We start from the raw sequence: 14,822 nt of genomic DNA on the forward strand, positions 1-14,822 counted from the left end.
AAATTAAAAACATGTTGACTTTGAGAATTCACCAGAAAGATACACTCTACAAAGTTATATTTATGGATAATACTCAATACTGGCTTAACAGTAAGTGTAGAACTGACAAAAATATAAAAGTATGTTCATCCATATCTTCATCTATGTAAACTTTTAGGGTTAATAGAGACAATATTTTCAAATGACCCATATTCAAGCATTTTTAAAATATACATATTTGTAATATAAAGAGAAAAGTAGCATAGCTTTTGGTTAAGCTTTGGTTATGAGTACTTTTAGTCCAACGGGCCAAAGGTCCAGTGGACTATTGGTATCAGTTGTTGTCCATCCGTCCCTCCGTCGTCCGTCCGTTGTCCGTCCGTAAACAATTTTTCAATAATCCTCTTCACTGAAACTGTTAGTCAGAATGACTTGATATTTTTTTATGGAACATCTTTTGAGTAAGGTCTACCAAGTTTGTTCAAAGAATTGGGAAATATTGATTTTTGAATTTTTTTAATGAATTTTTTTTATTTAAAAAATCCCCATTGGTTTATAATTGGACACATTTCAAAGTGCTATAACTTGAAAACAGGTGAAGAAATTGATATAGTTACTATATCAATATTTTTTTAATTTTTAAACTATATTAATATTGATATAGTTAATATATCAATATTAATATTGATATATAATATAATATATATTATATAATATATAATATTAATATCAATAGATAAGAAGTCACATATGGGCTTTCATTTGGTGCCATGACCTTTGACCTTGAGTGACCTTGAAAGGCCAAACGAATGTCAATTAATGTCTTTACGCTGTTGGTCTGCAGGACCCATGGTCCTATTTTTTTTATCAATACAAAAACTAAAATGTCAAAACATTGTCCAGCGTCCATTTCTGGTGTCATCTACTGTTCCAGTGTTCATGTTTAGCTACGATAACAAGTCCTGGTGTGTATCTCTCTATTATGCAGTTAGACATGGGAGAGGTAATCACCAAAATGAACCACATCCCTTATGTTCAGCATAATTTAAAAGTGTAATGCTCTTTCTGTGACCCCAAAAACCATCCAGCCTTCTTCTGTTCTGCCCTCATTTGCCTGTGTGCCTGTGTCTCATAGAAAATGACCCCGAGCACACGCTGCCTTACAGTCCTCTCAGGAGGACTTGTGGCCAGGCGTGGCACACCATCCGCTCTCTGAAGGAGGACTGGCAAAGGCTGCAGCAGGGACAGAAAGCTGCCATGTACGCAACACACACAGACATTATGTTAGCACTCATACTGTTAACTGTTCAATAAAATGTTGTTTTCTCTCTCTTTAAGCATGAGTCTCCTGAGACACAACTCCTCTCTGTCCAGACAGAAGATTGATATGGTGTGCATGCACCAGAGACTTGTGGCCAAACTGGACTTCTTCACCACCAGTCTTCACATAGACATGGACAAATACCAGGAGCAGACAGCCACTGGGATTGGTAGGAGTCTGTTTACATGACCATAAGTATCCCATAAAGGGGAGTCATCAGATAATTGTAAAAATAAAATCTGATGCGTTTACATGCACTTCAGAAATGCGATAATCATAAACCCTGGTTTAGATGCTCCAGTTCATGTTCAGATTTCTTTTGGATTACGTACGTACATAGTGATGGTAGAATCAAACTTCCCGTTACTGTCTTCCGCTCACGTTTGACTACATAACTTCTGTTTTCTACAATTTTAATTGTTTTTACGCATGCGCAGATGTAAAAGAATGAAATAAATCGATTAACCTGTATTATGCAAGAAGACATCGGAGTATTGAAGAGAAATCCAGGTATGCTAATCTGATTGCTCATAATCAGATTACTGCTGTTATCTGTTAAAACAGATCAGATTATACTATTTGCATGGTCACTTGAATTATCTGATAACTCCAGAAATCAGATAATGATCAAAGTATTGGTGTCATGTTGGTAGATAACAGATGACCAAAGGAGGCTTTTTTTTTGTTTGTTTGTTTGTTTGTTTGTTTTTTAGCTAGAAGCACTGGACTGAAGAATCAGAATCTGAGTCCAAGAGAAAGTTGAACTCCATAACTGTAGAGATTAAACAACACACACTATAATATGTTGTTTAAAGGGTCTTAGAAGTGCTAGAGGGTGGATTTTTGTCTGTGAAATCAGACCAGATGTTAGGAATTATAGACAGGGGGACGAAATTACCCAAACTGGGCCCCGCATCCACACCCACTTCAGCACAAACACAACCCACCCACCCTTCGCTCAATACCAACATGGCCTTCGCTCTTCTTTACTTTTCCAAGCTCCAGCGTCAGAATAGACACAGAATAGAGCTCTGGAGTTATTGTAATTACAGTACAGAGGTACGATTCTTGTTTGTTACAGAGCACTTGCTCTGCAGCTTTAATAAATATGATGACATTGCATAAAAGGACAAAAACAGACAGAACATATACTATTACAGTTATTCCTTTTTTTTTTTAACCTCAAAACAATGAGGACAATGCCTTCCAGTTTATGAGTGGTTAGAGAAAATGACAGCGTCAAATCAGGGGTGAAAAAACAGATGATCTTCTTTTCATTTATCAAATGAAATCTTGAGAGCTAGGTTAATAAATGAATTGCTCGAATTTTGTCCAGAACTCAACCATGAACCTGATAGACCTGCTTTGCGTGGGTTTACTCTCAGTTTCTGATAGAGAGCAGTCATTTTCTTGCCGTCTGTCAACCTAATGATTGTCCAATTGCAGCGTTAGTGATGCCAGCTGTTTGCAGTAGAAGAGCCTTATAAAGGCAGTGCAGCAGTGTTTCAATGTGCTAATGTTACGTAAAGGGTTAAGTTACATGAAGTGTGACTTTGGACTTGGACCTCTACCTCTAGCTTTGTCAGTCTTACATAGTGCTTCTTCACCTTTTTGGACAGATATTTCACTACTGGCTCTACTTCCTTCAGATTTCAGAATCAGAGTCAGAATACTTTATTAATCCCATGGGAAGATAAAATAAGATAAGATATGCCTTTATTAGCCCCACAGGGGAAGTTCCAAAGTTATTGTGTGTTGCAGTTGCTCGTGCAAGTATAATAAAAGTAGCATGCAAAGAACGGTAATTTGTACAGTATGTAGTGCATTGACCCGTGGGGATCCATGGGTTCTAGATGTAGTCGTTTTTATGCTGTTGTGTATTTGTGCATGCTGTACCGCATTTGTCCAGCAGTCACTGCCAAAGTGTTCTGATAGCAATGTGATGGTAGGCTATTGTATTCCAAAATTACTAATATCTCCCAAAATACTGGTCCTATCAACTTGCTGTTTTTGCTACTGTCTTCCTTGACCAAAAATACATAAGTATGACAAATTGCAGCAGTCAGCTGTTTCCAGATTTTGTGTGAGTCCCCGGACACACATGCATACACACAGAGGCCACTTGGCTTTTATAATATAGATGATAATGAAAAGAAATGTAGATAAATGAGTGTGTGCTCTCTCTGTACCTTGGCTTTCTCTTCTCTCTTTTTAGTTGATTCTAGTATTTATTCTGTTTTGTCATTTTTACCTTTTGATATGTTCAGTGACGTGTTCTTGTGTGATTCTGTTATTTTTTAAGTGTTTTTGCTTGTTGTGTGAAGTGCTTTGTTAAACTTATTTTGAACCTACCAGGCGTTGGGCCTCTAACATTATCGATACTGATACAAGACATAGATTAGTTAACTTTTCTGGCCAATAAATCACAGCCAATAGTTTTACACATTGTCCTGTCAGAAGAAGTTAGCACCATTAATAGCTGATAAACATCAGGATTAAACAGAAGGCTTCTCAAATGTAATTATGATTTATAAAAAAAAAAAAAAAGAAAAAGTCGCTCCCACCAAGATTCTCTGTCATTAGTTTTTTCATATCCACATTTACTGATTAAGTAGTTTGACTTTGATGTTCACTGATTCACAGCTAATTTGTTATTTTAGGTGTCTATTATGTTGATGTAGTTATGTTTAAAAAAAGTTAATTTCATACTCTGTTATGTGAGTCATGCTGGGATGATATTGGTTAATTAATTGGCTGTCAACTGTTTCCTATCCAAGCTATCATTATTATCACAAAACAGAGGGAATGTTACATATATTAGGTTACAAATTATTAAGTTGTATTTTTCAGCTCTTTGGCATTTTTACAGACTAAAAGCAGTTTTATTATAACATAAAAGATAAAAGCCTTTTTACCACAGTGTGGTTTACATTCAGTTGTTTATTTTAACTCTCAGTTTAATGCTTCAGTGTCCTGGCGTTGTTCCATTGGGAACATTTTTATGACATAAAATATCCTGTTTACCACAAGTTGAGGTTGTCTGTTAGCATAAAATCAATCAAATTCATAATAAAAGCCAGGTGTACATGCTGCATGCACAGATACTGATGAGCTTTACTCCTTAGCTTTTCAAAGGAAGTGGATAAAGAATGATTAAATATAAATACTGCAAAAGTGTGTCAGTTCTAGCTTAGTTTGGCTGTGTTACTGCTTATACCTTTGTTGGAACTAACACTGAATGCTCTGTTATGAAAAATTATGTTTGTGTTCCGTCTTTCTAATGATGTTCTTAAATTTTCCAGCATCAGAGAAACTAATGTGTGTTTGGAGAGAGATGGAACAGACTGCTATCAGCTGTGGTCAGGTAGACTGTCATATATTTTACTCAATGTGTGTGTGTGTGTGTGTGTGTGTGTAACCATAGTCATGAAAATACTGCTTTAAAAGTCTACAACCAAATGTGTGTGTGTTCAGGCCAAGGTGAGTGAACTGGAGGAGGAGATGATGGGGCTGCAGTCAGACATCGTGGATGCACAGAGACAGCCGTGGCGGAGTGGAGAGGCCTTGGATACGCTGTAAGTCTGAACCAAACTCAACAGCAAAAGTGAACTTGGACCCTGTTCTCATCCCGTCTTTGTTCCTCAGTGAAGGAAAGGCCATGGAGATGTTCCGCAAACTCAGAGAGAAACCCAGAGGTCTGGACCTTGCAGGCTCATTTTAATTCTACTTCTGTAAAATGTTCACTTGAAAACAAACTGAATGATTCCCTTTTCCTCTGCTTGGTGTGTTCAGAACAACGGTGCTCAGGGGACAGTCGGGAGGTGGTGCGCCTGGTGGTTCAGGCGGTGCAGTTCTATGAGAGGAAACTGAGAGACTTCTACACACACCTCAGGTACTCAATCACTCAAACACATTGTATTCTTACTAGTCTTGAACAAAAATATAATATGGGGGCACATCTTAACAGTCCTCTGTAGACCAAACACACATTATAAAATCACACCATTGTAAATAACCTTGGAATTTTACTATTGTGTTTGGGAAAACATGGGTGGAGACAGGAATGTATGTAGCTGTAAAAAAGAAAATGTTCCCTATGGAGTGTCATGTGGAGCTGTTTTTCATGGTCAGTGTGTTTATTTCACACACTACGCTGACACAGTACAAGAGTTCCTAGAGTTTGGAAATTACTGTTTTTTTTAATTTGTTCTCTCAGTACACTGTTTGATTTCACTTTAGTTTGAGTTTCAAGATTTTTTTTATTTTGAGGAATTGATTATCAGTTTAGTTTTAAGTTAACTTTAATACAGTGGAACCTCACAGTATGAGTTTAATTTGCATTATGACTGTGCTCGTTTTGGGATTACTTTTAGCCCCAAAAACCACCTAAAATCCTTTTTCAAGGGTTTTTGTAACAGAAGAAAAAATGAAAAAAACAAATAAACTGTTTTTATTAACTTATTTACCTTTAAGATGACATGATCTGTGTGTGAGGAACAGGAGGAGGAGGAGGAGGAGGGTCCTCTGAAGGAGAATCTCCTTCCATTAAAACGTCAGGAAGAAGAATTTCTGGCGTTTTCTTTCTCTCTTCACTTAATTTGTTCTTTCTGGCCTCTCTTTCATCACTGTTTGCACTTGCAGGTGGTTTCATTAAAAACCTATCCAGAGAAATCTGCTTTGTTCTACTTTTTAAAATACGCCAGACCATCGTCATTAAATAAAGCAGCTGCACCATCTGAACTTAATTTTTCAGGATGATTTTTTTCAACTAAATCTGAAATCTCTGCCAACACTTGTTTTAATTTCCTGGTAGAGATATCCTCCTCCTGTACACTGTCCTGGTTGGAGAGTTTCCTAATCTCCTCCTCCATCTGAATACTGATGCTCCTGAAGGTGAAGTGAACCTGTGGAGGCTCCACTTGTTGGAGGAACACCTGCCGTTCTGCAGATTTACACTCATATTTACAGACAAAAATCCTCAAGAGTCGCGACTCATAAAGCAAATTTCTCATTTTCCTACTGCGAGGTTCCACTGTTTTAGTTTTATATTTTACATATAAATTATGTCTTTTCTCTAGTATTATTATGAGGAAAGACATTATTTATAGAAACTGGAAAAATTCAGATACAAGATGTGACTTAAGATATGAAAGACATGATATTCTTGTACACAAATTCTATTAACAAAATAAAAAACTGCATTTTGGGAGGTGTTTATTAAAACAGCTGTGTGTGTGTGAATAAGAGGCTCAGAGGAGAAAAATGTTTGTCACAATTATTGTGCACATGGCATACACCTTACTTTTGGTTAATTGTAATAACCCTGGAATAAAACACTGTCCTTCTGGGAGGTGTGCTCTAATCTACAGAAATGCACTAGAAATACCAAAAAAATGACTCCAAGCAAGTAAACATCTGTGTAAACAAGACTGGTTTTAAAAATATTTACAGAACTGGATTTGCAGATGTAATAAGGAGACAAATGCAGTTAACATTTGTGTTTCAACCACAGGGATACCTGGCACTTCAGGGTGATTTTCTGCTCCACCTTTTAGGGTTAACTACTTGAAATCAAAACTAAACTGAGGCTACCACATCACAGAGCATCACAGACGAGATGCAGTCACTCCAAATATGCCAAGACACCTACAGTGTATAAATATATATATATATATATATATATATATATATATATATATATATATATATATATATATATATATATATATATATATACACATATATATATATACATATATATATATTTATATATGTGTGTGTGTGTGTTGTTACATCAGTATTTATGACAGTGATGTGACGATTAAGTGTGAAATAACAGATTTGAAATCCAAATAAACAGCACATTTATAAAGGAACACATGATGCTGTGTTCCACAGTGTAAAAAGTCACAGTTCTTTATTAATGAATGCTCTTCCTTTTTAGTAGGACATTAAGTCTGCACTTATAAATACATTTACGCACCAAGTCCTTAATAAGTTAATTAAATAGCTGTATAAATAATGGTAGGAAGATTTTAGGAGGGTAGAAAGGTTCTGTTCACAAAATGAAACAGCAAATGTTTTTGCGTTGATACAACTCTGACTTATATTTTTTCGCACATATGGTAAAAACTGACAATAAACCTGACTTTGGCTTTGGCTTGACTTGTTAGTTTTCCAGAAAAGTATGTATCTGACTTTGTAAGTGTCCATGTTCCCTTCATTTTGGTGACCATTGTGTATGTCCGTTTTGTAGTAAAACTGCAGGGTGTCGTCAGCGTGTGATGGAACTGATACCAAAGGTGGAGGGCGTGATTGAGAAGATGGCGGAGAGCGAGCGAGTCCTGATGAATCTGCAGGAAAAACGGCAGAGGGAACTGTGGAACCTGCTCAAAGTGGCCTGTGTGAGGAGCTGCACACACACTAAACACACCCAGAGCTTTACTGTGTTGCAGGCATGCCAGTGAATTGCATTTGATTATATATTATGACTTTGTTTTCTTTTAAATAAAGTTACATTAGTGTATCTTCTACAGGAAAATACTGTGTGTGTGTGTGTGTGTGTGTGTGTGTGTGTGTGTGTGTGTGTGTATATATTCTAGGCATTAAAAATAAACAATTTCATAAACAAGATTTGTTGTGTAAATTCTCTTGACCTGTCTAGAGTAAAGTTCGCAGCCCAGTAAGTGGGAGTCCTGATGGATTACGAACCCCTTCTTCTGTGCCTCCACTACTGACCCCAAGACACAGCCTTCAACAGTTGTGAGTACACTGTCTCACACACATACATATAATTAAATCAAAGTCTCCAGTCAAAGTGTGGATTTGTAATATTTTTTTTTTTTACCCAAAACTATCATCTGAGTGAAGAAATTGTCCAAAGCTGTCAGTACATGTCAGTGTATTTCAGAGATCTCTACAACAGTTAGCATGCTATGTAGCTGAAGTTGAACTATGTCAGTGTAGTTGAAGCTGATGATTGCAGCCGCATACCAAAACATGGAATCTTAATTATACTTTTTAAAGACTTTCTGAAGGCGACCTTCATTCACTAAACATGAATTGACTCTCACATACATACACTTACCAGATCTGTAGCGCTCGAGACTATTGAGGGAAGATGTGATGTTTGTGGTTTCCTTATAAGGCTTTTAGACAAGCTTTAATGTCAAATGTGTTTTTTCAATACTAATGATCTCATACTAATTCATCTCTTTAATATGCTTTGAAACCCTCAATGGCTTTGCTTTTATCCATTTTTCATCATAAAGATGTAATAGATATCATCACACCCTTTGATGTGTACAAGTGCATTACCCATATATGCAGAGATAAACTGATCAAGACCATGACTAACATCTACATTTATGACTCACTTTGGGTGTTCCTGCAGTGACGAATCTCTTGTGGAGGAGAGCAGGACATTTGAAAGTCGGCTGCAGAGCTTACTGCAGGACACCATCCAAGAATCAGAGAGCAGTATGGAGGTACGCACAGGCTCACACCATTAGACAAATCCAAAACCTTAATCCTGAAAAGCTCTTACCTGGATTTTCTGATTCCTCACATTTGTCTTTTGTGGATTTGCTTAATTTTGTTAGGATTTAAAATCTGACTCTACTCAAAAACAACTGAAACTCAAAAAGAAAACATCAATGCATATCAGTATCACGATATTAGATTTTGCAATGCTGTGTGGACTTTTAATAAACACTACAGATGTTTCATTAGTATTTTACATGCAAAGGCGGGCAGATAATTTTGTGTTGTGTTTACACCCCTGACCACATAGTAGTGTAATATAATAATCTAGTAATAATGAGAATATCTTTCTTCCACTAACATAAACATGTTGGTGACTGAATATGAAATATAGTCAGAGTGAAAACCTCTGATACTTATTAATCCAACTCTGTCATTCAGCCATCAGTGTTAATGTCACAAGACAATGATGTTTACTCGTCCTAAAGTAGCTGTGTATCCTTTAGTTACTTCCAGATTCCAGAGATTACAACACTGTCATGTTTCATTGGACTATATACCTCCTTGCAAGTCACAACAATAATAATAATAATAATAATAACGATAATACATTTTATTTGTAAGTGCTTCTCAAGAAACTCAAGGACACTGTACTTCAGTCAATTAAACAATGGATAAAACAAATACAATAGGAAAAGGGTGTGTAGGACAGAATAATTGTTGTAAACATTGTTATGGTGAGTAAGTAATTTGAAAAATATCTAAGCATGATTTCAGTATGCAGCGTTCACAATGTGGTCATGTGCTCACGTAAAGTGTGTGTTGTGTTTTGTGTTGGGAGCTCATCGTACTGATCGTTAGTGTGCAACATAACTCAAAAAGTTCTGGACAGATTTGGATGAAATTTTCAGGGTTTGTTGGAAATGGGATAAGGAAGAAATGATTAAATTTTGGTGGTGATCGGGGGTGGGGGGGCCCACGGGGGGGGCCACTGATCAGCCTTGGCGGAGGTCTGTGCTCTCCGAGTGCTTCTAGTTTACAACTGTGGCCTTTAAAATCAAAACACTAGAACAAGTTAACATATTAGTCAAATATTCACAAAGACACAGCTAAACTACATACATAAAGCAGCAAGAGGAAAAACAGGACAGACTCTTTTTTTTTGGTCTTTAAAATGTGCTTGTTGATTTTTCAATGAAGAACAAAGAGGAAATGCTCCTTTTAATAATTATCCGTTCAATTATACACTTTACTATGTCTTCTAACACGACCAGAGGGGATCTTTATACGTTCCCTGTTTGACTTTCATATAAAAGACACTAACTGGCTCTTGTCTTCATCCCAGATGCTGACGGAGTGGTCGTGGCTTCATGGAGGCCAGAACTTCTCCAGTGACCTCTCCTAAAAGCTCAGACCACTATGCCTTGTGCTCTGCTGCCTCTGTGTGGATGGGATGTCAAACTACCAATGATGTGTGTAACTGTACACAAGACAATACTCAAGTTGTAAAAAAAAAAAAAAAATGAAGGGGGATGGTGGATTTGATCATATGGGGACAGGTAATTTGTGCTGGTGACGGGGCAGAGGGTGGGAGACTCAACTAACGTTATCTATTTTGCTGAGCAGAATTAGACCCCCCCTCAGAGAAAAATCTTCAGTTACACGCAGCTGTATATAAGGAGGCCTGTAACGTTATTCTTTGACTTTTTTGAAAACCAGAAGTCCCTCAGAGCTTTGTCCTCCTGGTTGCTTGGCCATGATGCTGAAATTGCACCTGTGTGCTGGTATGACGCTTACTGATATCAATCAAAGAATAATAATAATAAAATAAGAAACTGTCTGGACAACACGGTGGTGCAGTGGTTAGCACTCGTGCCTCACAGCAAGAAGGTCCTGGGTTCGATTCTGACACCAGTCGATGGGGGTGGGACCTTTCTGTGTGGAGTTTGCATGTTCTCCCCGTGTCTGCGTGGGTTCTCTCCAGGTACCCCGGCTTCCTCCCACCATCCAAACACATGCACTAATAGGTTAATTGGTTAATCTAAATTGCCCATTGGTGTGAATGTGAGAGTGATTGTTTGTCTCTATGTGTTCAGCCCTGTGATGAACTGGCGACATGTCCAGGGTGTACCCCGCCTTCGCCCATTAGTAACAGTGACCCCTGTGACCCTAGTGAGAATACAGCATGTTCAGATAATGAATGAATGAATGAAATCATCTTGTGTCATTGCATGTGTGCGTGCCCTTTCGCCCACAGTCTTTTAATCAATATGTGCAAAACGCCCTAAAAGTTGAAATAGCAGTAAAACCATATTCACTCATAAATTACGGGATGGAAAAGGGGGATGACAGTTTTAGAAGAGGGATGATTTTGACCATTATTATTTTCAGGGGGGGTGGTATCCCCCCTCATCCCCCCTCAACTCAAGCACTGGTTATAGCTGTTTATTGTGACATTGTGAGGCCCAGCAGTCAGTGGTTATGGCGTAAATAAGCCACATGCACAGAAACCAGTGAAACTTCTGAATTCATCACATCAGAGGCAATTGCTCATGAGGACTGATTTATATCCATCGGACCCATCTAGAATTTGAAGAGCACCTCAGATCGCCCAGGTGAACCATTCCTGTCGTATTAAAGTTTTTATCAGATGGGTGACATAGCTTTAAGTCACCCACAAACTGACATACTGAATGATAATGTGTAGAGATGGGAGAGCTTGTGAATGCCAGATGTTTCATGCAGAATTATGTGTTTACTTTTGAAAGCACATGTTTTGGGTTATTTGTTTTTATCCTGTTTGCTGCCTGTCACCACTGAGTAGAAAAGTTAGAACTGTATGTGAAGATGAGTTTAAAAAAAAAAAAAAAAAAAAGGAAAGTTGTGTGTTATGATGACATGTCTGCCTTGAACACAAATGTGAATATGTACTTTTTTCTTTTGAGAAATATATTCACTGGATCTTCAGTCATCAGTTAACACTTACATAGTTCTAACAGGGAAAAATTTCCTTCTTTTATAACTGTTTTACTGGGAAAGATTACAACAGTACGTCATCTGGACAGCATTCTTCTTACTGATACTTATTAATCATCTTTTGAAAGGTTCACTCTGTAAGATTTGTGCTGTGCTTACATGAAGTTTGTGTTAGAGTTGGTGTTGTGCTTGGACAGGGGAGTGAAAGAAGTAAAATTGCATAATGAAAATGTTTACATCTGGGTGCTTCTATGAAACAGGTCCTAACAACAGGGCATGGGGGCTAAAAATTCAAACTAGATGTAGACTAATATTATGAAGCAAGTTTGGAAGCACTTTGGGTCTATTTAAAAAATAAATACTTACTGAGATGAAAGAGAAACTATTTTTCAGATAAAACACATTTTTATATTATTTTACAATATATTTAATACAAAAATCTGTATGTAACATGATCAAAAAGGACATGAAAATTACATGCTAGTATTTTTTTTAAAATATCTCTTTATTCTTTCACAGGTACATTTTGGGAATTGAACTAATTATTATGCAAGACAGAGTGTTTGACAAAAATGGCCGCTGTGCAAAATCATTCACAATTTATATGCGTTTAACTGAACAGGTTCTGCAAGTGGACACGATGGGTTACATACAAAACCTCGAATGAGACTGCCAATTCATGAAAAACCTCCATGTCTGGATTAGAAAAACCACTAGGACCAACAAATTTAACATAGTGTCTTTATTTATAGGGGTTTATAAGACCTTTTCAAACCATGTTTTCCAGATCAAATCCACTGACACCAAGGTGATTTTTCATGTCCCAATTCTGGTCCTATTTTTGGACCCAATATTTTATTTAAAATGTATTTATTCTGGGATGGCTCAGAGCAAAAGTGTAATTTTTTTTGCATTCATCTGAGGTCATCATTAAGTACATCCTGGGAGCAAATATGTGTAAATTTCTTTTATTATTGGATCTAAAAAAGCTGGCAAAGTGCCAGATACCTAAGTGTACCCAGTTTCATAGAAGCATCCATCTACAAACTATCCTTTAAAAAAATGTGAATAACATGAACAACCATGAAAAAAATTATGTTTTTAAAGAAAGATAAGTACAATTTTAATATTACACCTCAGCTTCTCCTTTACAACTGTGCATTACAACTTACAGATCCCAGTGGATCTACCAATGAACAAAACACGTAGTAACAGGCAGAATATTGTTAAAATTGCACTTACATCTCTTAAGACATTTCAGGTTATTCACTGTTTTGTGAAAGGATAGTTTCTAAATGCAAACATTGTCATAATGTAATTTTAGTATGTCACTGGTCCAACCCACTTGAGATCAAATTGGTCTAAATGTGGAACCTGAAAGAAAATGGTTGTTAATGTCTTCAGTGTAATTTGTGCATTTCACAAATTCCTTCCACGGGCCGAATGTTTGACACCCATGGTGGTTAGGCTGGTTCAACAGATGACCAGATGGAGGTTTTCTGAAGGTGTTAGAATGGATCATATGAACAGATGCTCCTCTCTGCTGTGATTAGTTGTTTTTCCACGCAACTGGGAGAGTTGATACCACTGTCACACTAACCTTTCCTGAAGCCAGAACTTTGTTTTTCAGTCATTGCTATCTTGGCTTTTTGGAGCCAGAAATGATGATATTAGGACAAAAGGGTGGAGCCTATTGGGGTTAGAGGTGAGCTAATACTAAATGCCAACAGTGTGACACAGTAAGAGTTAATATTTCTGTAACAAAATCATTTGATGGTGTTAACGTTAACCATGAAACCTTCATCCTGAAATCAGTGGATGGAAAATGGAGAGCACTGTTGGACAAGGAATGGAGATGACAAAAGGCTCCCAATACCAGACTTCAACACAAACTTCACATAAACACATATTTTATATATACAGGGTGTCCCATAAGTCTCCATACATAGGAAAAATAAACGTTTCTTGACATAAACCATTTTTATTTATATAATATGCTCTATATGACTGCCATTTTGTCAGGAACACATTTCAATGCGTGTCTGCTGAAGAACTATAAAGAAGAAATATAAAAAAAATACATGTTAGAATCATATATGTATGGAATGTATTATGTCTCCTATGTATGGAGACTTATGGGATACCCTGTGTGTGTGTGTATATATATATATATATATATATATATATATATTTTTTTTTTTTTTTTTTTTTTTTTTTAACTCAATGATAAATACTCAGTCATGTCAGATACATTTTAAAATCTTTTTTGAGATTTTTTTTTTTTTAAATTTAGATGCCTCTAGTAGGAGTGAAATAGTAATATGAATATTTGCTTTTGTATTTTTTTTTAATCACAAATTGAATCTTAGAAAGGTGAGAACATTGATCACTGTTGGAAGCTCTGATGACACATACTGGGTTAAACTGTGGATGATTGTATTATTCCACTCACCATTTTACACTTGGACACCACCTTCAGCCCTGTAACTGCAGTAAGTATGAATGCAAGGTCAGAGCTTAATTTTTTTTTTTCTAAGGCTTGGACACCATATCTTGTAATTACAATTTCCTGAGAATAATATTTCCGAGATGTATTTTGTCCCATTACTTGTAAATGTGATGTAAAAATGTCATGATGATTAAAAGTTTAAAGTTTGTCACAACTACAAGATCCTGGAATCGTAATTACAAGATAAGGTCTCTGAAGTAGTCTAAGTGGTGGTAAAAGACCGGACCTCACCCATTCACTTGAATTTGGTGTGTGCTGAATGACATTTGCTACTGAATCATAATTTTTTTTTCATTGCCAACTGCAGAGATGTTCCTTTTTTAATCCTAAAGTTCGGGAACTGGTCTCTGCTGTGTAGATCGCACAAGTAATGGGAGGAATGAGTTACATATTTCCAGATACATGTGATAACCTGTTGTGTATGTATGTGCAATGACTTAATGTGTATCTAAAATGGTTGACAACATGAAAAAAGTCCCCTGAATGCACTTCTGTCATGGTTTTAAATTAAAGAACATTTTTATATTGTAATGTTTTATTTCTTGTACTTCTGTT

General features: G+C 36.6%; 1 protein-coding gene across 2 annotated transcripts in view; it reads left to right on the forward strand.

Moving 5' to 3' along the window:
- Nucleotides 1-10,363, forward strand: part of ikbkb (inhibitor of nuclear factor kappa B kinase subunit beta) — a 34,022-nt gene extending 23,659 nt beyond the window's left edge. The window contains exons 13-22 of one of the 2 annotated variants that reach the window (XM_030143645.1): nucleotides 1,115-1,238; nucleotides 1,318-1,469; nucleotides 4,603-4,664; nucleotides 4,775-4,875; nucleotides 4,946-4,995; nucleotides 5,093-5,192; nucleotides 7,557-7,704; nucleotides 7,965-8,062; nucleotides 8,694-8,787; nucleotides 10,128-10,363. In XM_030143645.1, the coding sequence (XP_029999505.1) occupies nucleotides 1,115-1,238; nucleotides 1,318-1,469; nucleotides 4,603-4,664; nucleotides 4,775-4,875; nucleotides 4,946-4,995; nucleotides 5,093-5,192; nucleotides 7,557-7,704; nucleotides 7,965-8,062; nucleotides 8,694-8,787; nucleotides 10,128-10,187 (989 nt within the window). In that variant the 3' untranslated portion in view covers nucleotides 10,188-10,363. The remainder of the gene's footprint in view (nucleotides 1-1,114; nucleotides 1,239-1,317; nucleotides 1,470-4,602; nucleotides 4,665-4,774; nucleotides 4,876-4,945; nucleotides 4,996-5,092; nucleotides 5,193-7,556; nucleotides 7,705-7,964; nucleotides 8,063-8,693; nucleotides 8,788-10,127) is intronic. The other variant, XM_030143646.1, reaches the window with a different exon arrangement.
- The last annotated feature ends 4,459 nt before the right edge of the window (nucleotides 10,364-14,822 follow it).

The sequence above is a fragment of the Sphaeramia orbicularis genome, chromosome 9, assembly GCF_902148855.1.
Source record: "Sphaeramia orbicularis chromosome 9, fSphaOr1.1, whole genome shotgun sequence".
Taxonomy (NCBI): domain Eukaryota; kingdom Metazoa; phylum Chordata; class Actinopteri; order Kurtiformes; family Apogonidae; genus Sphaeramia; species Sphaeramia orbicularis.